Here is a 26,243-nt window from a genome sequence, read left to right on the forward strand (position 1 = left end):
TTCTTTTGGAAAATACCTATACAGCTCTTCTGCCCAGTTTTTTAAAAAATTATTTTACTGCACCAGGTCTTAGTTATGGCATGTGGGATCTTTCATTGCAGCATATGAACACTTAGTTGCAGCATGTGGGATCTAGTTCCTTGACCACGGATTGAACCCAGGCCCCCTGCGTTGGAAGCATGGAGTCTTAGCCACTGGACCACCAGGGAAGACCCCTTCTCATTTTTTAATAGAACTATTTTTTTTTTTAATGTTGAATTGTATGAGTTCTTTGTGTATTTTGGATATTAATCCCTTATCAGCAATATAGCTTGCAAATACATCCTCCTACTCAGTAAGTTGCTTTATCATTTTGTTGACAGTTTCTTTTCCTGTACAAAAGTTTAGTTTGATGTTGTCCCATTTGTTTATTTTTTTTGTTGCCTTTGCCTGAGGAGACAGATCTAGAAAAATATAGCTGAGGCATATGTCAAAGGGTTCACTATGTTTTCTTCTAGAAGTTTTATGGTTTCAGATCTTAAGTCTAACCCGTTTTGAGTTTACTTTTGGACACAGTGTGAAGAAGTACTCTAGTCTGATTCTTTTGCATGCAGCCATCCAGTTTTCCCAGCATCACTTATTGAAGAGGCCGTCATCATGTCCCCATTATATTCTTACCTCCTCTGTTGTAAATTAATTGACCAAATACACGTAGGTTTATTTCTGGGGTCTCTATTCTGTTCAGTTGACCTATGTGGCTGCTTTGGTGCCAGTATCACAGTATTTTGATTACTGTAGCTTAGTAGCATAGTTTGAATTCAGGGAGTGGGATACCTTTAGCTTTGTTATTTACGTATTTAGGTGTTCCTAGGTTGGGCGCCTATATATTTACAACTGTTACATCTTTTTTTTTTTACTGATCCCTTTATCATTATGTAATATTCTTTGTGTTCTATTACAATCTTTGTTTAGAAGTCTGTCTTGTCTGATATAAGCATTGCTAACTTGGCTTCATTTCCATTTACATGGAATACCTTTTTCCATCCCTTCACTTTCTGTCTTGAGTGTATTTTTAGATTTGAAAGGAGTCTCTTTGTTTTTGTATCCATTCTGCCACTCTGTCTTTTGATTGGGAGCATTTGGGCCATGTATACTTACAGTTATATTTAAAGTAGTTATAACTGTTTTATTAATTATTTTCTGGTTGTGTTTGTAGTTTTTTGTTCCTTCTTTTGATGACTATCTTTTGTGTTGCATTTGAATTCCTTTCTCTTTTGTGTGTGTGTGTGTATCTAGTATATATTTTTGGTTTGTGATTAATATGTAACACATACATATGATTATTTTATGTTGATGATCTCTTAAATACAAATACATTCTAATAACTTTGATTTTTTTACACAAAAGAGAGTGTTTTTTTTGTTTTGATTTTCTTTGTGGTAGAAGAGAGAATTACTAGAGTGATATTTTTGAGTAAAAGACGACAGGAACTAAAGTATAAACAGGTTGACACAGACAGGAATGTACGAGGCTTGCCCAATAAAAGCAGGTACAGATACAAGCAGATGAGAGATGTGGCAGAAAAGTTCTCTTGATTGTTCCTGTTGCTTTAAGTCTTCTCCTTGTTCCCCCACCGGCCAAGCTGAGAGGAAGGTAGGAGAGATGTAGAAATAGGAAATAGTCATTGAGGATGATGGGAGAATGAATGGATTAGGGACCATTAGGGAATGAATGGTAGGATACCAAGTGGCACTGAGACCACAATTTGTTGCTGGTAGTCATAGATTTAAAGCAGACTACTCAGGTGTGCTTTTCTTTAGTCACATTAGCTGTGTACTAGGCGTAGACAGAAAATAAGATTGTATCCGGACTAGGGTTATGCCAGGCAGGTTCAACAAAAGAGGAATTAGGGAGCTAAACTATATTCTTATAGCCAGTTCCTCACAAATAAGGAACATTTCATTTGAATATTTTTTAAATAATTGGACTTAAACTGTCAATAACAGTAAATCATAATAAAGGACCAACATATATAATAGTTGTACATAATTTTGGCAGTATTTTTTAATTTTTAGTGTTGACATGTAATTTTAAAGCACCTAATTAAAAGCAAAAATATGGTTTGAAATATGATTAATTATTTCACTTAGTAAAGTAATTCTTCCAATTAGTAATCACAGTCATTACCTGCTTCTTTCATGGAAATTTGGTCTATCATTCCTTTTAGTACATAAATGTTGCCTGATAAAGTTCTAAGTTTGTTGTGCTTAATCCGTTCTATAATTACATTACTGTGCCAATATATGTTGGTGATGTCTCTAGGAGGAAAAAAAGCTTAGTTAAAGCCAAAATATTCACATTTTACCAAGAATTGCAATGTACACATTTAAGTATATAAATTTGTAACAGGAATAAATTTGCACTCCAGCTACAATGCTATTAATCTAATTACAAAACATTTGAGGGCCAAACACTGCAACAGAACTCAACCTCTTGGCTAATGTGAACCTGAGTACCAAGAAACTATACTGTGGCCAAACCATGTGGCTAGTATAAAATGTTTCATTAGCAAGAAAGCAAGGCGTTCTCTAAATATCTTGTGGTAATAAAGCTCACAACTCTATCTCAACTGATGCCAAACCGCCAAAGGATGATTTCCCTGTCACTCTCCTCAGGGCCTATGCTGGGTTAGTTTTCATGCTGTTATACTGTTTGAATTATTCTACTCTTGTGTTCCCCCTCACCATACAGCCAAATGTCTTTACCTTCCTCTTTAGAAAGTACCAAAGAGGTTCCAACTGTGAGAAAACAAACTGCTGCATCAAACTACTGACCCATAAATCTACTCTTTATATTTCTTTACATGAAGCCAAGAATAAACATAGAGAAAATTTTAAAACATATTAGATAAATGAACATTCTGACTCATTAGGTTAGTAATAAACATTCTAAATATAAGCATAATAAATGAGAAAGTTAAGGTCATTTAGTTTCGTCAAATGGAATTAAATTCATATGTTATACTTTAACACAATATTCTCATCCTCTGTTCTTTTTCAGGCTTCCCTTGTGGCTCAGCTGGTAAAGAATGTGCCTGCAATGCGGGATACCTGGGTTCAATCTCTGGGTTGGGAACATCCCCTGGAGAAGGGAAAGGCTACCCACACCAGTATTCCGGCCTAGAGAATTTCATGGACTGTATAGTCCATGGGGTCACAAGAGTCGGACACGACTGAGTGACTTTCACTATTTTATGTAACAAATATTTAAACAGTACTCAAGCACTGTTCTCAAAGTCTTATAAATATTAACTCATTTAATCCTCAAAATAATTCAAAAAGTAGGTCATGCTATTATCATCATTACACAAATGAAGAAAATGAGACTGAAAGAGGGTAAGTACTTTGCCTAAGTCATACAGGCAGTAAGCAGTAGTAATGGGACTGCAACAGAGGCAATCAGTGCTGCCTCTGGATATTAAGGAAATGAATGGGCACCAGGCAAGCAAGAAATAAGGTGAGCAAGACAGATTTTATATACTCATAAACTTTCAGGTAAGTATCTCTAACAGTGATACAGTGTACTTTTTATTACAACCTTTTACTACATTTTTTTTAACCACTGAGAAAACTGGTTTTGAAGAACAGGAAATGGAACTAGCGGAGTAGCAGAACTAGGCAAAGCCCACTTACCAAAGGATGCTTTCATTTTAGGGAAACCCATAAAGTGCCAGTGATTACTTAACATGTAGCTGTGTGGCACACTGTTAAATAATTTTGATTTCTTTTCTGAATCAGTAAATACATATCTGGTTTTGGTTTTCCCAAGTTAGATGTGAGACTCTGGACTGAAATGCATGTAGTAAATGTTAACTACAAGCAGTCATTATCATCAAGCAGATAATCCCAGCCCACTTACTAGAACCTCTGAAAAAAATAAAGCACATTCATACAAATCTGAGCTGTCCCTATTTTAAAAATAATACGAGTTAACAAATTTCTTGGAAAAGCAAGAAAGCTAGTTACAATCAAAATGGCCATACTCATATTACTTTTCTATCAGTTTCTAACCTCGTTAGAAAGTCTTTGTTTTACAGCAAGATGCGATTTATCATGCATCTCCTTGTAAGTTCTTACACACAAATCTCTTATCATAAATTTTACTAAAAGAATACTGAAAAGTTATACTTACGTCAGTTTTCCTTCTACACATATAGCAGTGTTATTATTGATGACTTTAATCATCCATTCCTGTAGCTGGACTACCTGATAAAGCATAAAGTGAAATACATATTACTTCTTACATTACTTGCACCATATGCATTACAAAATCAGTTTACATTAAATTAAAAGAAAGAACTTACACAAGTAATCCAAATGAGTCCTTAGTGTTCATCTACCTAAGAATCACATCCTATTCTATATAGCAATAAGGTAAAAACTCTTATGCATAATTGAAACAAAAGATGGAGAGAGACTGAACTGAAGTTGTACTGCAGTTTGTTCTATTAATACAATCCAGAATCAATTATACTTTAAATACTCTTATGTCAAATATCTTAACCACTAAGGGAAAAAGCCACTTAAAATCTTGAGGTATCCATTAAAATACCAAAGCCACAAAAGACACAATAACTTAGAGAAAACAAGTTAAGTAGTATGCATTTCACCATCACTCTTCGCCCTATATAATTAGAACATTTATTTTTTGAAAAGTTGATTTGGAGTTGCATTCTATTTCCTATAAACTATAAAGGTGATTGCTAGTAATCTATATTTAGTATTCTATTCCAAAGCAAACATCTGAACAGCTCCTCTATCCATGGGATTCTCCAGGCAAGAATACTGGAGTGGGTTGCCATTTCCTACTCCAGTGTTACAACAGTAAAACTTCTCAAATCTTTAGATGCTCTAATTCCTTTCCCTTTTAATTGCTCTGTTAATAGAACACCAAGAATCAGGAAAAAAAATTTAAGAACAAGAATACCTCAGTATTCATCCCCAAAGGGAGTTGAAGACTATGCAACTAGTGATAGAGCAAAATAAGACTTCACGCCTGGGTCTTCTTAACTTTTAATCCACTGCTCATTTCACTAGGCCACACTGCCTCTACACTAAATATTAACAAAAACCCAAAATGAACCTGTTAATGAGAGCAAAAGAGCTTATGCACTTTAAGAATGAGGGTGAAAACAAGTATTTATCTGCCTTAAAAGTTTTCCTACCTTAATTTTAACTCCATTTGTAATAGTTTGGCTTATACTTGGAGAAAGGTTCCAGGCATTTATTTTTGATCTCTGAGGTATTGTTATATGACATTGCGGAGTTGCAAGCACGATTTTACAAGTATCATTCAAGGAACCTGGAAAAGCAGTCTCTCTGTGCACTGTTCTCTCATTTCCTTCCTTAATTTCCTGTTTTGAAGTGCCTTCTGTTGTAATCTTACTATCACTAGAAACCAGTAATTGACCACCATTCTCAACATTATTACCACAAAGAGTCTCAACAGTGGTATTTGGGGACTTTTCACGGGTAGAATCAATGTCTTCTAAAATAAATGTTTCCTTTTTGGATTTATTGGTTGCAACTATATTCTCCTTTGAGTGAAGAATTTGTCTAGCCAGCTGAGCTCTAGTTAGTACCCTGTTTGCAGCTGCAACATTTTTACGTTCTTGATTCAGAACTGGAAGCTCTGCAAAAAATACAAAACCAAACAAAATTTACAGATGGTTAATACGAAATGAAAAGAGAACAAGAGAAAAATTTAAAACTTTGAATTGCCTATACAGGGAAAATAATTATCTAGAACATTTAACCATACATTCAAATAACAAACTAAAAACAAAACAAAAAGCACTTTACCATAAGTTAAATTGTGCAGAGGCACCTTCTTTTCCTGCTGATATGTAATCTTTTGCTTGACTGGCACAAAAATATTATTTGATGATTCCAGAGGAACTTCTTGGACTGAGGTTGAGTTTTCTTTTTTTAAAGAAAGAAGTTGTATTAGTCAATAAGAGAAAAAAATGCCTTTAAAACTCTTGGAATAAAGATTTAAATTTGGTAATGATCAGACCCACAGAGTATACTTAAATACATGACAGTTACATTGAGTTTTTGCCCTTTATTATTATCTCATATCTTCAATGCATTCTCTATACCTGTATTATGCTGAGAAAGAATTTTTTAAAAATTTCTCCGCATTACCTGCCAGCTCTAGACACAAGTATACTACTGGACTTAGACACCTAGAGATCTAGAATAAAATTCTAGTGCTGCCACAAATCAGATATGTATATGTCAAGGTCATATATCAAGCGCCATCCTGTCTTGAAAATTCTGATTTTGTTCTGGTTCTGGAAATTTCTAAAATGTGGACGAACAGTTGTAACAGATTTAAAAATCAAAATGTTGAGATTCAGTAGCAGACTAAGTCATAATTTATACTGCTTTGACATCCCTTTAGCAGGTCTTCAAAGACACAAATTTGGTAGGCTTAATCACTAGACAAACAGGAACTAATTGCATTGTTTATATTTTATTCTGCTTTACATCCTAGATGGTTAAAGTTCTGTATCTTGAATATAGAAATGAGTTTCTTTCACATAAAAAGGGGAAGGTAATAAACTTAAAATTTGTACCAGAGAAGGAAAAACTGAATTATTTTATATGTTTAATTTCAAATATTATACTTGAAAAAACTGGTAGTGATTATACTTTAATATGTATGTTGCTTTGGCCTTACAAACCTCAATATAAAGATTTTATTATAATGATATGTCATATAAGGTAAGTTTCTATTTCTTTAAATCATTCTACTAGAAATGGCAGAGCAATGTAGTACAGATGAGTAGATAATTCAATCATATACAACATGGTACAGAACACAGGCCATTTATTTCAATTCAGGGATCCATGTAGGGACTCTCCAAAAGATCTCTGAAATTACATACAAAATCTGTGTTTGCATATATGTGTATTTTCTAGGAAGTCAGCAGATTCTTAAAGCAGTCAGTTGTTTCTTCCTTTCTCTAATCCCAGTTTACATATAAAACATGCCATAATGTACCTTATTTCTCTTGCTTACCCCTTTTCTCTTAGACTGTATGAAATTATTTGTATATTCACCTACCTCCATCCTAAACTCCCTTAGAAAACCACTTTTGTGTCAAAATACATCACTGTCTTTGAAATACAACAATATACCCACAATCTATTATGTAGCAGTTAAGAGCATGAGCTTTCTAATAGATATGTGTATTTAATTCTCAGCTTATCACTTACTTACTACCTGTGAGACCCATGGTGCCGCTGCTAAGGCTGCTGCTGCTGCTAAGTCACTTCAGTCGTCTGACTCTGTGCGACCCCATAGACGGCAGCCCATCCGGCTCCCCTGTCCCTGGGATTCTCCAGGCAAGAACGCTGGAGTGGGTTGCCATTTCCTTCTCCAATGCATGAAAGTGAAACGTGAAAGTGAAGTCGCTCAGTCATGTCCAACTCTTCGCGATCCCATGGACTGCAGGCCACCAGGCTCCTCCGTCCATGGGATTTTCCAGGCAAGAGTACTGGAGTGGAATGCCATTGACACAGAGCAGACGTCAATTTATTTAAAAGCTCCATTTCCTAGACAATTAAATGAGCATAAATCCATAGTGTTTGCTGAAAGGAGCAAATGAGATAATGCATGTAAAGTATCTTTTATCAATTACTGGCTTCTGAAGTTACCGTTTTGGTTTTTCTTCCTCATCGTCTCAGTGGCTTTCACTACTTTCTGCTCTTTATTCTAACTTCTAAATTTCAGGGTGCCCCAGAACTCATCCTTAAACGTTTTCTCTGAAAACATTTCAACATACACAGTTTTTTCAAGTATAATATACTTACTTCTTGATGATCCCATCTAATCTTATAGCTTTAAATACCATTTAGGTGCTAATGACTCCAAATGTATTTCTCAGGTAGGCCACTTCCCTAAATTCCAACTAATTTTTTTCAACAGCCTAATTCACATCTACACTTCAGTATTTAACAGACATATCAAAATTGATATGACAAGAAACATAATTACTGAGTCCTCAAAACTATTCCACCTCTGTCTGCTCCACCTCAGTTAAACTGCTCCATTCTTCCAGTTGCTTGAGCAAAAAAAAAAACCCAAACCAAACAAATCACCCAGGTCATCCTTTATACCTCTCTTATATTCCACACTCCCATCTCAACATATATCTGGAGGGACTTCCTTGGTGGTCCAGTGGCTAAGATTCCATGAACTCCCAACGCAGGGGGCCTGGGTTTGATCCCTGCTTAGGGAACTAGATCCCACATGCCAAAACTAAAAGATCACATGTGCCACAATTAAGACCCTGTGCAGCCAAATAAATAAATAAAATATTAAAACAAATTAACAACCCCCCTCCCCAACCCCCACCCTTGCCAAAACCAAAATCTATCTGGAATCCAGCAACTCTTTATCATCTCCACTGCTACCACCCGACCAAGCCAATGCCATCTCTCACCTGGAATACTAAAATAACTATTTCAAATTAACAGCTAGAGTGATACTTTTAAAATTTAAGTCAGACTGCGACATTCCTCTGCTCAAAACCCTCTAGTGGCTCCTTAATTTGCTCACAATAAAAACCCAAACCCTTATTTTACCTATGAGGCCCTTATAGGACCCTCCTAAAAGACACTTTATCTGACCCTCTCCTTATTTATCCCCTGCTCCCCAGCTGCCCATTCACTCCTTGGTAATCTCCTAGCTAGTCTGCATGCTTCTATTTCAGGGCACTTGTACCAGATGCAAGATATCTATCTGTATCTATCACTTCCTTCAATTTTTTTGGCTCAAATACCACCTTCTCATTGAAACACTGACCACCCCATGAAAAATTAAAACCTGCTCCAACTCTCCCCATCATGCTTACTCTGCTTTCTCTTTCCAAATCATTTCTATTATATTCTAAAAAGTACTTAGTTAATGATCTGTCTGCCACCACCCGAATGTAAACTAGCTTCATGAGGGCAGAGATTTTTGTTCGTTTTGCTCACTGCTGTTCCCTGAGTACCTAAAAGTGTCAGACACAATAAACACTAAACACATTATAGCTTTTCAACCAACACATAATAAAACTAACCTCTTAGTGAATTGTTTTCTGGCTGGAATGATTTGTTGTTTTCCTTTTCTTCACAGAGGTAGGTATGCTGTAATATTCTTTCCTCAGCTCCATTAGGAGCGAAACTTTCATTTTGTGTTGGTTCCAAAAAACTGTTTCTTGATGCTTGTTCTTGCTTGTTGCGTAGTACTTTTTCTTTCATTCTTTGAAATATTTTTTCTGGTGTTTCAAAGCTTGCTTTATTTTCAAATTCATCCTTGTTGGGCTTTATAGCACTGATATCAAGAGAACTGTTAGAGGTAGCAGCCTCCGCTAGCAAAGTCGACTGAAATACATTTTTATTATTAAAAACTGCCATTTCTACAAACTGACTCTTCTTATGACTATTCGGTTTTAAAGAGGATATCTGATATTTCATCAACTCTTTTACAGGAGTAAGTGTGCCTGAAGGAATGCTGTCATAAAAGATTGCATGCATGGGCACGTTTCTCCTTTGAGAAGATGTCTCTGAAGGCAGGTGAATTCCTGGATGTTTCAAAGGTGTTGCAATCATCTTGATAAACAGAAGCAACAAATTCCCTTTAACAGAAAATTCACTTAAACACAATTTTCAGGACAGACCTTCAGCAGGGGGCCAGAGGAACCTGCAGTTCAATGTGAAATCAATTTTTATCATGCTTCCGTACAGAAAAGGTTAAGTTTATTTGCTTTCCATAATAACATTATACAAAGTAAAAGGTTTAATTGGTTCATAACAACACTGGATAATCTATACCTCACAAAGCAGACTAAGATTTTATATTTTTGTTAAAGTTTCATTTATTATTTTTCAGTAATAAACAGTTGGTTTTTAAATTTATTCTCTGCAAAAAAGCAGCTCCCATCAAGTCTTCTACCTCATCACTCTAAGAGCAGAATTTTTGAATATCTGTTTTTAAAATTTACTTGAACCTCAAGTCCTGGAGGTTCCAATCTAATATTTGCATCAAAAAACATTAAATGACAGCTGCATATGGCAATAAATTAAGTTATGAAAAGATTAAGTTTCACAAATATGGTTTTTCCTTTTAAGAACTTAAATTTTAAGGCAGCAGCTACATGACATTCCTGATGAAGGTTAAAAATCCATTCAATTTTTAAGTTAATTATCTCCAATCCTGATATCTGTTATGCTGCAGAACTTTTTAATGTGAGATTTTAGTTTTAAAAAAAAAAGACTTCAAATCAAAAGTAAATTATATTCATTATAATTTTCTGAACATTTACTGCTGCTTAGAATTTTTAGAGGAAATCATGTACTTGGGCACACATGGTCTTAGACTTGTTTTAGCTTGTTTCTTACATATAAATTTTATTTCCCACACCTAGAAATTTCTAGGTGATGAACCATACAGTTGCATTCTGCTATACTCGGTAAATTAATACAATATTTTAACCTAAAGGAGCTTAGAACTTATAAGTCTAGATTTACAGCATCTCTTATCACTGAATTTATAACTATTCCAATGTTTTTGATCATATAAACATAAAAAATGTATTTCAGAAAATATAAATTCATTCAGACCAAAGACATCAAGTATCTTTATCTACAGTAACTTCAGCGAGAAATAAATATACAAGTTAGAAATGCATATACAAACTACCATTTTATTTGATATTTTATAAGAGAAAAAAATGAAATATTCCTCAATAACAAGAGCTGACAAAGATACCCAGTATCTTAGGAACGACACAAACCCCACTGAATTCAGCAAATATGTATTAGCGCATATATTCATGCATTTGGCAAGACAGTAATGACAGGAATCCTGTGCTTGGAGTTACAATACTCACTGGCCATTCAGTTTAAGTTCTCAAAAACAAAAATGAATAAACTGGGACAACTGCATGGAAAGATGGCAAAGCATGCGCAGGTTTACACAATCTCATTTCTTTAGAACCTAATGAAATGCTCAACAATAAGTATAAACTGCTAATAAATTAGCAGAAACAAGAACAGACCAATCTATAGCACAATAGTTTCTCCTCCCCACCACCCCCTCCCCCGCCCGCTTCTCCCAGGGGGATACACTCCAAGACCACCAGTCAATGCCTGAAATTATGGATAGTGCCAGAGCCTATATATACTGTTTTTCCCTTTACATACATACCTATGGTAAAGTTTAATTTGTAAATCAGGCACAGTAAGAAATTAACAATAACAAAACAATTATAACAATATACTGTACTAAAAGTTATATGAATGTCACCTCACTCAAAACACAAATTCAATGGCTTTCCCACTTCACATTTATCATGGACTGCGGCTGTAACTTTTGCAGTTTGGGGGGTCAACAGCAAAATCTGCATGCATTTCTTTTTCCTTCCTCACAAATAGGAGACTCATTTTTATCCAGACCTTAGCAATCTCAGCATACAATTTTTTTCCTCATTAAGTCAAGAGCTTTCACCTTTTCACTTAAAGGAAGCACTTTACAACTTTTCTTTGGGATACCCAAATTGCCAGCAGCACTACTCTTGTGATTTGGGACAATTATTAAGTAAGATTAGGGTTACCTGACCAAAAGCACTATGATACTTCAACAGTCCATCTGATAACTGAGAGGACTGCTAAGTGACTAGTGCACGGGATATGCTGGACAAAGGGGTGATTAACATTCCTAGAAGGACAGTGTGAGATTTCATCATGCTACTAAGAAAATCATGCAATTTATTTAATTGTTTTTATTGGCGTATACTTGCCTTACAAAGTTGTATTAGTTTCTGCAAAGTGAATCAGTTATATGTATACATATATCCATTCTTTTTTAGATTTCCTTCCTATTTAGGTTCCTTCTAGGACTGGAGAAGACAAGGTGAATTCTAAAGTGCTATGCTTGTGCCTTCATTAAATGCTTAAAACTATTTGAAAAACCTAATACTTAAAATTTATTCTGAAAACTGACATGCTGATATACTAGGAAAAATTGCTATTTATTCAAAATAAAGACTCAGGCATGGGAAAACTAGCTATGAGTATGAAAAAGCAGCTATGAGTATCTAGAGTATCTAGAAAGCTAAACAACAGTTATCATGGATATAATACTGAATTTAACTTTTACTCTTCTTCCTACGGAGACATAAAAAGTTCTAGGAATTTACTATTGTGGTAGTAATATTAATTATAATGGAATGGGTCAAAACTCCCAAGGCACACTAACCAAAACTGGGAGACAGTGTTGGGAAAAAATTACAGGAACAATAAGTTAACTGACAAATGATATACTTGGGAAAAAGTGCAGCACACAATATATTGAGTTGGCCAAAGAATTTGTTTGGTTTTTCCCATAAGGTGGTTCTAGTAGAGCTTATTTGTCTTTAACTTCATTCAGAACAGTTCTGTCAGATTGTATTGTGACAGCTGTCATTCACAATGCATTAAAAAAAAAAAAAGATTAGTGAACTATTGTGTAGCCATTTTAATATTAAAGCTGGAAGAAAAAGGTCACATTTTTGGCATATTATGCTTTATTATTTCAAGAAAGGTGGAAATACAACTAAAATGCAAAAAAAAAAAATTTGTGCAGTGTATGGAGAAGCTACTGTGACTGATCAAACATCAACCCTGTCAAAAGTGGTTTGCAAAATTTTGCACTGGAGATTTCTTGCTGGACAATGCCCCCTGGTGCAATAACCATTTGAAGTTGATAGCGATCAAATTGAGACATTAATTGAGAACAATCAACACTATGCCATGTGGGAGATAGGCAACATACTCAAAATATCCAAATCAAGCACTGAAAATCTTTTCCACCAGCTTGGTTATGTTAATCCGTTTGATGTTTGGGTTCCACATAAGTTAAGCAAAAAAACATTCTTGACTGTATTTCTGCATGTGATTCTCTGCTGAACTGTAATAAAAACATTCCATTTTTAAAATAAATTGTGACGCGTGATGGAAAGTGAATACTGTACAATAATGTGGAATGGAAGAGGTCATGGGGCAAGTGAAATGAACCACTACCAACCATACCAAAGGCTAGTCTTCTTCCAAAGATGATGTGTCTGTGGTGGGACTGGAAAGGAGACCCCTATTATGAGCTCGAAGAACTGCTCCCAATTAGACCAATTGAAAGCAGCACTCAACGAAAAGCGTCAGGCATTAGTCAACAGAAAACACATAATCTTCCATCAGGGTAACACAAGCCTCCATGTTTCTTTGATGGCCAGGCAAAAACTGTTAACAGCTTGTCTGGGAAGTTCTGATTTATCTGCCAGATTCACCAGACATTGCATCTTCAGATTCCCGTTTATTTCAGTCTTTACAAAATTCTCTTAATGAAAAAAATTTCAGTCTCCTGGAGGACTATAAATGGCAAGTGGAAGTGTTCTTTGCTCAAAAAGATAAAAAGTTTTGGGAAGATGGAATTATGAAGTTGCCTGAAAAACAGCAGAAGGTAGTGGAATAAAACGGTGAATATGCTGTTCAATAAAATTCTTGGTGAAAATGAAAAAGGTCTTTCATTTATACTTAAAAACCAAAGGAACTTTTTGGCCAAACATTCAAAGAAACCAAATGAACCTATTTAAAAGAAATGATAAACATAAAAAATGGCCAAAGGACATGAAAGGCATTTAATAGAATACAAATGGCCCATAAATGAGTCAAAATGACACTCTATTTTACTAACAAATGAAGAGATGCAAATTAAACAGTGAGACTTCTTATGTTTACCAGATTGGTAAAGGTTAATTTCAAAATATAGGTGTGCATGCCATTGATCAATAAATTCCACTTAAAATTTTTCTTACATCTACATAAGAATGCAAATACATATGTGGTAATAATATTCAACACCTACTGCATCTACGTCAGACACTAGACACTACTTAATCTTACAGCAATTCATATCAGTTAAGTACTGTTATTGTCCCCATTTTGAAGATGAGAAAACTAAGGCCTAAAAGTCCAAGGTCCCACTGACAAGAGCAGGACCCCAGTCTATCTGATTTCAAAGCCCAAGTTCTTAAACAGGCCTATAGAAGGATGTTCACGGAAGTACTAAACTAATTAGAAACAATCTAGATGGCTACCAAAATTCTACTATTCACTAAAGCACAGGGCTAACTAGAAACAACCTAGACGTCTATCAATATGGGACAAAATTCTGCTTTTGTCATCCATATAACTGAATTCTATGTATTCAATAAAAAGATATACATACAGACACACACATACACTGACATAGAAAGTAGCTGGAATATACTAAATTTAAAAAGTAGCAGAACAGGACGTACGATTGAATTTCTGTTTAAAAAAAAAAAACAGGAGTATACACAAAGGGGGAAAAAAATCTGTAATTAAGATATTGTAAAAATTGTTAATAGCACTTATCTTTGTAGAGAGAGATGAAGGGGCCTCCCGTTTCCTAAATAATCTTATTTACATCTGAAAATGTTTGCAACATGTAATTTAATCAGAAGAAAACACAAGCTAGATGGATAAATTGTTTCTTTAGCTCTGTGGATCCTGGGTTCCAAGGTGAAGAATCGGACAGTGACGCACACAATATTCCTACTTGGTAATCTAATTTTTTTTTTCTGGAAGTGATTTTAGAACAAAAGCCTAGAGAGCTCACCACTGAAACGAAATCAGAGGGAAAGAGGTCTGCTCTCTTGATAAATACAGCAGACACGCAACAAATACACACCGAATGAACGAGTGGTCGTGATACCGCAGCCGAAGACAAAAACGTACTGAAGTCCGCGAGAGCCCAGAAAGCTGAAGGCGCTGGGACTCGCGGCGCCAGAGGGACCGGAGGCAGAAGCTAGGGTAGAGGGTCGGGGAGGCAGTACCTTGGGTGAAGAGCGTGGCCGGGCAGCAGTCTGGGCTCGGCTTCTAGGCAGTGGGGAACCCGGGCGCCCTAAGATCGCGCCTCTGGCCCAAGTCGGCCCCACCCCTCAGCGGCCGAACCCCTGGCGATGCTCACCTTCTCCGTGAGATTCCCTAACACGAGAACTATTAGGGAATTCAAATTTGAAGAGCCCGCCCTCTCAGCCAGCCCGGGATTGGCGCGCTCAGGAATTGCGTCACCGTGCGTCTCACTGGGAACCCGGAAGCTTGGGGGCCCTTCCCGCTCCGCGTGGGCAATGCTGTTTCCACAAAAACTGGGTGACGCCAAGCTGCGACAGGTACTGGGCAGGCACCTCTAGTCGTCCTTGGACTTTGTTTCTTCTTCAGAGGAGCGCCAGCTTCGCGTTTCGCGGCTCTTCCCGAAATGCTCTGCGGCAGGAAGGCCTACGTCAGACGTTAGACGGGCTACTGCGCGTTTTAAGTTTGGTCCTTCTCACCTCTCTTTCTCTGTGTGAGAACGGTAATAGCTTTTGTTTATTTGTTGCTTCCAAGTGTGAGGAATTAGCTTTCTGAGTATGTTTAAGAGAGCTTTTAAGATTTCTGTGGCCGTCAGATATTTGCGGCCGAGAAGGAACGTTTTGTTCTGGAGGGGATAGTGGACTAAATGCAAAGTTATACTTGCAATCAGTTCAGTTCAGTCGCTCAGTCGTGACCGACTCTTTGCGACCACGTGAATCGCAGCACGCCAGGCCTCCCTGTCCATCACCAACTCCTGGAGTTCACTCAGACTCACGTCCATCGAGTCAGTGATGCCATCCAGCCATCTCATCCTCTGTCGTCCCCTTCTCCTGCCCCCCAAACCTCCTAGCATCAGAGTCTTTTCCAATGAGTCAACTCTTCTCATGAGGTGGCCAAAATACTGGAGTTTCAGCTTTAGCATCATTCCTTCCAAAGAAATCCCAGGGCTGATCTCTTTCAGAATGGACTGGTTGGATCTCCTTGCAATCCAAGGGACTCTCAAGAGTCTTCTCCAACACCACAGTTCAAAAGCATCAATTCTTTGGTGCTCAGCTTTCTTCACAGTCCAACTCTCACATCCATACATGACCACTGGAAAAACCATAGCCTTGACTAGATAGACCTTTGTTGGCAAAGTAATGTCTCTGCTTTTCAATATGCTATCTAGGTTGGTCATAACTTTCCTTCCAAGGAGTAAGTGTCTTTTAATTTCATGGCTGCAGTCACCATCTGCAGTGATTTTGGAGCCCAAAAAAATAAAGTCTGACACTCTTTCCACTATTTCCCCATATATTTCCCATGAAGTGATGGGACCAGATGCCATGATCTTCGTTTTCTGAATGTTGAGCTTTAAGCCAACTTTTTCACTCTCCTCTTTCACTTTCATCAAGAGGCTTTTTAGTTCCTCTTCACTTTCTGCCATAAGGGTGGTGTCATCTGCATGTCTGAGGTTATTGATATTTCTCCCGGCAATCTTGATGCCAGCTTGTGATTCTTCCAGCCCAGCGTTTCTCATGATGTACTCTGCATAAAAGTCAAATAAGCAGGGTGACAATATACAGCCTTGACGTACTCCTTTTCCTATTTGGAACCAGTCTGTTGTTCCATGTCCAGTTCTAACTGTTGCTTCCTGACCTGCATATAGGTTTCTCAAGTGTTGGCTAACACAGTAGGGAGTTTTGGGGTAACCTGTCAGGAGATCTCGGGTAGGCCAAAATGGGCAGGTCCTGAATTCCAATACGTTGGCCATGGGAAGAACACACTTTGGCTCAAAGGCTTAATTTTTTTTTAAACTGAGATATAATTAACATAATGTTATATTAGTATATAAAAGATTGAGGGCAGAAGAAGAGGGCATCAGAGGATGAGATGGCTGGATGGCATTACCAATGCCATGGACGTGAACTTGGGCAAACTTCGGGAGATGGTGAGGGACAGAGAGGCCTGGCATGCTTCAGTCCATGGGGTTGCAAAGAGTCAGATATGAACGAGCAGTGAACAACAACAAAATTGTATTAGTTTCAAATATACAGTGTAATGATTTGAATTTGTATGTATTGCAAAATGATCACCATACTATGTCTAGTTAACATCCATTAAGACAGATAGAAACAATTTTGTTTTTCTTGGAATAAGAACTTGTAAGATCTACCTTCTTAACAACTTTAAAATATACAATTCAATATTTTTAACTGTAGTCATCATGTTTTGCATTACACCCACCCACCGGACGTCTTTATTTTATAACTGAAAGTTTATACCTTTTGACTACCTTCATCCATTTGCCCAAATTTGACCCATCCTCTGGGAACCACCAACCTGTTCTGTGTGTTTAAAATTTCATTATTAATTGTAAGACTATGCAGTGTTTGTCTTTCTCTGTCTGACATTTCACTTAGCATAATGCCCTTCAGCTCCACCCATGTTGCAAATGGCAAGATAGCCTTCTCTTTCACAGCTGAATAATATTCCATTGTGAGTATATATATATATATATATATATATATATATATATATATACACACACACACACACCACGTTTTCTTTATTGATTCATCCATCAGTGGATGCTTACATTCTTTTCATGCCTTGGCTGTTGTAAATAATGCTGCAATGAACATCGGGGTACAAATATCTTAGTTTTCTTTTTATTGGGTTAAATACCCAACAGTAGAATTGCTGGATCATATCCTAGTTCTAATTTTAAATTTTTGAGAAAACTCCGTAGTTTTCTATAGTGGCTGTACCAATTTACATTCCCACCAAGAATGCACAAGGGTTCTCCACATCCTTGTCAACACTTGTTAGTATGTTGTGTTAGTCGCTGAATCCCATCCAACTCTTGCGACCCCATGGAGTGTAACCCGCCAGGCTCCTCCATCTATGGAATACTCCAGGCAAGAATACTGGAGTGGGTTGCCATTTCCTTCTCCACAACACTTGTTATCTCTCATCTTCTTTATGACAATCATTCATTCTTTTCTTTTTTTGGCTGCACTATGCGGCTGTGGGATCTTAATTCCCCAGCCAGGGATTGAACTTGTGCCTTCTGCAGTGGAACACACAGTCTTAACCACTGGACCACCAGGGAAGTTCCATGACAATCTTCCTAACATAAGTGGCATGATAGCTCACTGTGGTCTAAATTTTCATTTCTCTAAGGATTAGTGATGTTGAGTACTTTTCCCTATATTTATCAGCCATTTCTTTGTCTTCTTTAGAAAAATGTCTATTCAGTTTTTCTGCTAATTTAAAAATCATATTGTTTCACTATTGAGCTAAGTTCTTCATATATTTTGGAAATTGACCCTTTATCAGGTATATGATTTATAAGTATTTTTTCCCATTCTATAGGTTGCTTTCTCATTTTCTTGATGGTTTTCTTTGCTGTGCAAAAGCTTTTTAGTTTTATATAGTCCCACTTGTTTATTTTTCCTTTTGTTGCCTTTTCTTTTGGTGTCAAATCCAAAAAAAATCATTGTCAAGACCAGTGCCAAGGAGCTTACTGCTTGTTTTCTTCTAGAAGTTATATGGTTTCAGGTCTAATGTTCAAGTCTTTAACCATTTGAGTTAATTTTTGTATTTAGTGTGAGATAGTGTGTAGGGAATATGCTATGCACAGGCCTGTACTATAATTAACAGGGCTCTGAAAAATAAGAGTGACTTTCTCATCACCCCCAGGTGAAAGGCTGGGAGCAAGAAAAAGTACATCATGGAAAAACATCTTGAAAACAAGATGTTGAAGAACTGATGTGACTGATGGAAAACCGTTAGTGACTGTTCCTGTAACCAGAGCCTTGAGGGAGTTGCTAAGAAAGGTCGTCACTAGCTAAAGGGCTAAACAGAGTCATGAAAGGCCTGAAGGTTTGACATTGAGGACTGTGCATTGTATATCTGTATCCCTGATCTGAGATTGTAAAAAACAGATATCTCTAGAACACATACAAGAAAGTAGATGTTAGCAATAAAAAGCATGCAAGGATTAGGATCTGGGCTTTGGCCTGCGAATGGCATCAGCCCCCTGATCCCCACCTTATTTCTGAGTCTTGTTTTTCTTTATTCTTCTGTGGCACCGCTCCCTCAGGTCAGTTCATTGTTGGGCTGGTCCTGACAATAGTGATCCAATTTCATTCTTGTGTGTGTGTGTGTGTGTGTGTGTGTGTGTGTGTGTATTCTTTAAATATATATTCTTTACATATATATATTCAGATTCTTTCCCTTTAAAGGTTATTACAAAATACTGAGTATAGTTCTTTGTGCTATATAGAAGGTCCTTGTTGATTATCTATTTTATATGTAATAGTGTGTATATTTCATCTTAATTCCTAATTTATCCCTCCCCCACTTCCCCTTTTGTAACCATAAGTTTGTTTTCTATGTCTGTAAGTCTATTTCTGTTTTGTGTTTAAGTTCATTTCTTTTTTTTTTTTAAGATTCCACATATAAGCAATATCATGTGCCGGGGCCTAGCCCCGGTGGATCCAGGGAATTCAAAGCATGGATGGCATTGGCATCTGAGGAATTAATTGCTTAAATAAAGATATGGAGGGAGATTATAAAGAAATAGTGTAGTAGGAAAATAAGTGAAGATGCTGAATAACTTGGTTTATGCGGAAAACCAATAAAACTCCAAGACAAGGAGTTTGCACCACCTATGTAGGCCACCAGCGCCTGCTTGAATAGCAGAGGGTGCCCTGCCTTGGGCTCCCTCTCACGTGGGTCTTAGAAGCCAAGGCAAGTAAGTAGACATGGTGAGCCTCCACGCTCCAGATGGGAATTCAGCCAGAAAATGAAAAAGACAACACGGGGGAAACCAGTCTTTCCAGGATCTGGTCCGTTTCTTTATTTTCCAGGTCCACTTTTATACTTTTAGTTGTACATAGAGATAAATGTGTTCTTAGCATATCTTTATTCTTACAAGGGTCTGTTCTTACAAGGGTTTGTTCACAATATCTTCTGGTCTGGAGACCGATTAACATTTTATGGCCCCACCTTTCTTTCTGTTGATAAAAATTAATCGATCAGAAAACTTGTTTCCCCTTAAGATCTATTTAGTCTTAAGATAGTGATAAAGTTACATTTTTATACAGCAAGGACACAATGATCTATAACAAAGAAAGAGGAATACAGTGATCTATAACAAAAGAGAAAATTCATTAACTCCAAGGTCTAGTATTGCTAACATCAAAACTACTATATTTCTTTTTCTACATTCCAGTTACATCGATTAACATACTCCCAGGTGCCTAAGGATATGGAGGCCTGGCGGCAGTCATTAACTCAGCAATGAAACCCTTCACCAACATGATTTTTATCTTTAGAAAAACCCTATGCTAACTAAGACTGTCAAAATACTCCAAACTCTCTGTGCTGTTTATGGTTGAGAGGTTGTAAAGTACTAGTAGCAGGAGTGTAGATAATCCTGTCACACAAGCTAGTGTGCCAGCAGAGAGGATTTTGGACTGAAACACCCTTGTCACGCCCAGGAGATTTATTAACTGGAGTCCTAAGTTAACTCCTTTTCAGAGAGAGGTGGTGGGGGATAGCCCCCCATATAATGTCAGAAGAGTAGGCGAAAAGCACAATGCAGTAAGGCAGGCAGACTCTGGTTTTGGGGCAGATCCAGCGAGGCTCCCTTAAGGCCTGACTCTCCTTTGCCTGTCGGGCCCGTGAACCTCATGACCTTTGCCACGGGCGGGACTCCTCATGCCAGCTCCCGGCAATCATGAAATTTTCTTTTTCTGTCTGACTTACTTCACTTAGTACGGTAATCTCTAGGTCCATCCATATTTCTGCAGATGGCATTATTTTCATCATTTTTCATGGCCAAGTAAATATACCACTGTTGCTTCCTGACCTGCATACAGATTTCTCAAGAGGCAGATCAGGTAGTCTGGTATTCCCATCTCTTTAAAAATTTTCCACAGTTTGTTGTGACCTACACAGTCAAGGGCTTTGTAGTCAATAAAGCAGAAATAGATGTTTTTCTAGAACTCTCTTGGTTTTTCGATGATCTAGTGGATGTTGGCAATTTGATCTCTGATTCCTCTGCCTTTTCTAAATCCAGCTTGAACATCTGGAAGTTCTCGGTTCACATACTATTGAAACCTGGTTTGGAGAATTTTGAGTATTATTTTGCTAGCACGTGAGATGAGTACAATTTGCGTTAGTTTAAACTTTCTTTGGCATTACCTTTCTTTGGGATAAGAATGAAAATAGGAGTTAAGCAAATAAAATTGGAAGGCTGAATGGTAAGCACGTGAGATCTTGGAGTATCAGAGATAGGGGCCTTCCTAGGTGTCCCTAAAGTTTTAGTTCAGTTCAGTTCAGTCGCTCAGTCGTGTCCAGCTCTTTGTGACCCCATGAATCGTAGCACGCCAGGCCTCCCTGTCCATCACCAACTCCCGGAGTTCACTCAGACTCATGTCCATAGAGTCGGTGATGCCATCCAGCCATCTCATCCTCTGTCATCCCCTTCTTTTCCTGCCCCCAATCCCTCCCAGCATCAGAGTCTTTTCTAATGAGTCAACTCTTCACATGAGGTGGCCAAAGTATTGGAGTTTCAGCCTCAGCATCAGTCCTTCCAATGAACACCCAGGACTGATCTCCTTTAGGATGGACTGGTTGGATCTCCTTGAAGCCCAAGGGACTCTCAAGAGTCTTCTCCAACACCACAGTTCAAAAGCATCAATTCTTTGGCACTCAGCTTTCTTCACAGTCCAACTCTCACATCCATACATGACCACTGGAAAAACCATAGCCTTGACTAGACAGACCTTTGTTGGCAAAGTAATATCTCTGCTTTTTAATATGCTATCTGGGTTGGTCATAATTTTCCTTCCAAGAAGTAAGTGTCTTTTAATTTCATGGCTGCAATCACCATAGGACCAGTGATTGATATGGATAGTCCAGCTGGTTTTAGGCTGAGGTTAGGGTAACATGAGAAGCCTGATGGTACTAACTCTGTCTGTAATACTTATTATAACCAGTATTTTAGTTATAGATAAATGTGAAGTGAGGTGTCTATGATTTAATATGATGGCTTCCCTGGTAGATCAGCTGGTAAAGAATCTGCCTGCAATTCAGGAGACCCCAGTTCAATTCCTGGGTTGGGAAGATCTCCTGGAGAAGGGATAGGCTGCCCATTCCAGTATTCTTGGGCTTCCCTGGTGGTTCAGATGGTAAAGAATCCACCTGCAATGTGAGAGACCTGGGTTTGATCCCTGGGTTGGGAAGATCCCCTGGAGAAGGGCATGGCAACCCACTCCATTATTCTTGCCTGGAGAATCCCCATGGACAGAGGAGACTGGTGGGCTATAGTCCGTGGGGTCACAGAGTCAGACGTGACTGAGCGACTAAGCCTGCATGCATGAATTTTATAGGCTGCATTGTGTTCCTCTTTTGTCAGTTCATACTAATAGGTATAGACACTACACTAAACTTGAAGTAAAAGATAAAAATGAAACCAATTTATTAAAGAGTCTCAGATTATTAGCAGTTAAATAGAAAATGGTTTGATTTTCCCAACCCTGCTTCCTACTATATTCTGTCAAATATCTCTTTTTCTAAATAGTGGCTAACTTGAAAACAACTTGGCCTAATTCTGTCATCTGAAACCACAATATCCCAGTCCCTTCCCAGTCTTTGAGGAAATGCCCCAAATCTATCTAACTCTAATCCTTCAGCTTTCATCTCCTACCCCTGCTGAGATTATTCCTAGGAAACATATTGGGGATGAAGGAATATCATCTCTTCCATAGTAACAAAAACAAACAAAATATACCACAGCATAAGTGATAGCTTTGCCCAGCCACCATCTTCCCTGGTGGCTCAGACAGTAAAAGTGTCTGCCTGCAATGCAGGAGACGCAGGTTTGACCCCTGGGTCGGGAAAATCCCCTGGAGAAGAAAATGGCAACCCACTCCAGCATTTTTGCCTGGAAAATCCCACGCTCGGAGGAGCCTGATAGATTACAGTCCATGGGGTCACAAAGAGTCTGACACGACTAAGTGACTTCAGTTTCACTTTTGCCCAGTGAAGGAGGGTCTAACTAGGGCTCTTCTTAGCTCTTATGCCGTCATGTGGTTAAATAGGTGGTTGCACTGGTAGCCTTTTATTCTGGTCTCGCCTACTTCTTTAAGGTTAAAGGCAACTTTATCTGCCTTTTTTCCTGTGGTTTTGCGCCTGGCTTCCCAGGTTAAGGAGAGAGGCAAACTCAAGAGTCCAGGGTCTTCCACAGTGACCAGGTTGAGTAGATTGAAGGGAAGCTCTTTTCTTGTGGTTAGATTTCCCACAGGTATTTTAAGTCCAACATATTCATAATATGACTGCATCAATCTTCTTCCCTTCACTCTTCTGCATCCCCCTCCTTTCCTCCACCCCAGGCTTCCCCTCAGTAAATCCCAATCTTAAACTCTCTTCTCCTCTGCTCTTTATTTCACTGAAAGAGTGTTTATCCACTGCAGTGACACCCATGTTTCTTATGTCTCCTGCATTTGTAGGCAGGTTCTTTACCAGCTGCACCACCCGAAAAGCCCCTGCAGTGACACGTTGGGCTCCAAAATCACTGTGGACAGTGACTGAAACAATGAAAGCAAAAGTCACTTGTTCCTTGGAAGGAAAGCTATGACAAACCTAGACAGCATATTAAAAAACAGAAACATCACTTTGCTGACAAGGGTGAGTATAGTCAAAGCTATGGTTTTTCCAGTAGTCGATGTACGGATGTGAGAGGTGGACCTTGAAGGCTGAGCGCCAAGGAATTGATGCTTTCTAGCTGTGGTGCTGGAGAAGACTCTTGGGAGTCTCCTGGACTGCAAGGAGATCAAACCTGTCAATCCTAAAAGATATCAACCCTAAATATCCAATAGAAGGACTGATGCTGAAGCCAAAGCTCCAATACTTTGACCATGTCGGTTTAAAAACAGTCACAACCTAAAAGTTGAGAATTATGTTTTATTCAGTGGGAATTTTTTGGACTTCAAGCGTGAGAGACCTCATCTCGAGTAATCCTGAGAGGACTGCTCTAAGAAGGCAGGAAGTGGGGAGGAGTCAGATTATATAGAAGTTTGCAACAAAGGGTAGGAAGTCTGAACATCAAAAGTATTTTTGTGAATTAAAGAAAACCAGATACCTCAAGTTAAGGAATTTAGCACTTTTCTGTACATAAGAAGATGCGAGAGTCTGGGCTCACTGAAAACATTCCTTTCATATGCATCTCAGCTATCTGAGGTATCTTGTGTTTTTCCTCAGTTGCTCGCTGTATGGAGTGGCTGTGTTGCAGAAAAGAAGCCAATTCTGACTCCATGTTGGAACTGTTTCTTTGACTTGCTTTCTGTTGCTTTTCTTATTATAATCATACAAAATGGCCTGCCTCAGAGAATCCTGCCCCTCAGCCTGACTGTTAAATTACAGTGCCTTTGTTCAGAACCCTGTCCACCTGTAGGTGGCAGGAAAGAAGAAATTAATACATCCCTTGCCTGAGGCTAGCCATTCTAGGAGATGTTTGCAAGATTAATGGCCTTTTCACCTTGCTTCCTCACTTCCCCCATCTTGATGACCCCAATAAGATGGTTATTTTGAGGCATTAGCCTGCCATCTTCTTGGTCAGCTGGCTCCCCGAATAAAGTCTCTTCCTTGCCTCAGCCCCTCATCTCTTGGATTCATTGTGCGGTGAGCAGAGAAAACTTGGACCTGGTGACGGCTGTAATTGCTGATGGCTGTGGTATTCTTGTTTATTGACATGGCAGGAAATACTCCATTTCTCAGCTACTTGATGAGAAGAGCTGACTCATTGGAAAAGACTCTGATGCTGGGAAAGATTGAAGGAAAGAGAATGGTGGCAGAGGATGAAATGGTTAGATAGTATCACCAACTCAATCACCATAAATTTGAGCAAACTCCGGGAGACAGAAGACAGTGGAAGACAGAAAAACCTGGCATACTGCAGTCCGTGGTGTCACAAAGGGTCGGACATGACTTGACACCTGAACAAATCAGAACCCAAAAGTCATTCTGGATTCCCCCCTACCCTTTATTTCCTTTTTCTGACTCCCAGTTTCAAATGGCCACTAATTGCCTGTCCATTTCCTACATTCTTCTGCCACTTTGTGAGTTAGAGCCTTCAATATTTTTCACTGAAACTATTGCAGTTGTCTCTGTCCTGTTAACCATTTTACAGCCTTGCCCATCTCAAAATTTTCCTTCATACTGCCTCCAGCTTGATTGATTTAAAACTCAAATTTGAAATCCTTTATTACCTCCCAAGAGCCTACAGGGTAAAGTCCAAGCTCTTTGATGTGGCTTAAAAGATACCTGTGAAGTGAGTCAGAAAGAGAAAAATATCGTATTCTAACTCTTATATACGGAATCTAGAAAAATACTGAAGAATTTATTTACAGGGCAGCAATAGAGAAACAGACATAGAGAATAGACTTATGGACATGGGGAGATGGGAGGAGAGGGTGAGATGTATGGAAAGAGTAACATGGAAACTTATATTACCATATGTAAAATAGGTAGTCAACGGGATTTGCTGTATGGCTCAGGAAACTCAAACAGGGGCTCTGTATCAACCTGGGAGGGAGGTTCAAAGGGAGGGGATATATGTATACCTATGGCTGATTCATGTTGAGGTTTGACAGAAAACAACAAAATTCTATAAAGCCATTATCCTTCAATTTTAAAAAAATTTAAAAAAAAAGATATCTGTGAGTTGGCATTTGTCTGCTTTTAAGCCTCCTCTCTAATCACTCCTCAGTTCACACATAATACCTAGTAACACTTGTATTAATAGTTCCTGGAACTATTAATACATGAGTCTTTTCATGCCTCTGGGCATTAATTCACATTGTTTCCTTTTGTTTACACACAAACATCGAAAGTTCTTATCTTGGGGTTGTTCAGATCCAGTCGAGAAATCCTGCAAAATTTCTGTGGAATATGTATCTGTTTGGACCTGTATGAAGCAGATGGATCACTCAATGGGGGTAATTGAGAGTAATAGAAGGGTCCCTTGAAGAGAATTTAATGAAGGGAATCTTTACCAACAGAAACCATCAAGGGATGGTGGAATACCCAAGGACTAAAACCAATTGGAAGCCTTTATCTCCTTCTAGACCTAAAGAGGGGAGGGGAAGGAAAAGCATTCTGGAACTGGGCAAGATCTGTAACAGCGTGTGAGAGTACACCCAACAGTGACTATGTGTGAAAGCAGAGGAGTGCAGCCACTGCCAAGAAAAAATTGTGGGAGTCGGGGGGAGTAGAATAAATAGCCCAGTTTCTCTCTCCTTCTACCTTTTG

General features: G+C 38.3%; 1 protein-coding gene and 1 long non-coding RNA gene across 9 annotated transcripts in view; one reads left to right on the forward strand and one right to left on the reverse strand.

Moving 5' to 3' along the window:
- The window catches only part of MIS18BP1 (MIS18 binding protein 1), a 45,198-nt gene extending 30,057 nt beyond the window's left edge, over window positions 1-15,141 (reverse strand). The window contains exons 1-7 of one of the 3 annotated variants that reach the window (XM_069558819.1): window positions 14,927-15,141; window positions 13,104-13,510; window positions 9,113-9,735; window positions 5,841-5,960; window positions 5,204-5,670; window positions 4,171-4,244; window positions 2,167-2,297 (exon numbers count right to left, since the gene is read on the reverse strand). In XM_069558819.1, coding sequence (XP_069414920.1) covers window positions 2,167-2,297; window positions 4,171-4,244; window positions 5,204-5,670; window positions 5,841-5,960; window positions 9,113-9,644 — 1,324 coding nt within the window. In that variant the 5' untranslated portion in view covers window positions 9,645-9,735; window positions 13,104-13,510; window positions 14,927-15,141. Of the gene's footprint in view, window positions 1-2,166; window positions 2,298-4,170; window positions 4,245-5,203; window positions 5,671-5,840; window positions 5,961-9,112; window positions 9,736-13,103; window positions 13,511-14,781 lie in introns of all 3 variants that reach the window. The other 2 variants (XM_069558820.1, XM_069558818.1) reach the window with 2 other exon arrangements.
- An 18-nt stretch (window positions 15,142-15,159) lies between these two features.
- LOC138423206 (uncharacterized) overlaps window positions 15,160-26,243 on the forward strand; it is a 55,448-nt gene continuing 44,364 nt past the window's right edge. Inside the window, exons 1-2 of one of the 6 annotated variants that reach the window (XR_011250174.1) lie at window positions 15,160-15,262; window positions 23,444-23,621. This is a non-coding gene — a long non-coding RNA (uncharacterized lncRNA). Of the gene's footprint in view, window positions 15,445-23,443; window positions 23,622-26,243 lie in introns of all 6 variants that reach the window. The other 5 variants (XR_011250172.1, XR_011250175.1, XR_011250177.1 and 2 more) reach the window with 5 other exon arrangements.

The sequence above is a fragment of the Ovis canadensis genome, chromosome 18 (assembly GCF_042477335.2).
Source record: "Ovis canadensis isolate MfBH-ARS-UI-01 breed Bighorn chromosome 18, ARS-UI_OviCan_v2, whole genome shotgun sequence".
Taxonomy (NCBI): Eukaryota; Metazoa; Chordata; class Mammalia; order Artiodactyla; family Bovidae; genus Ovis; species Ovis canadensis.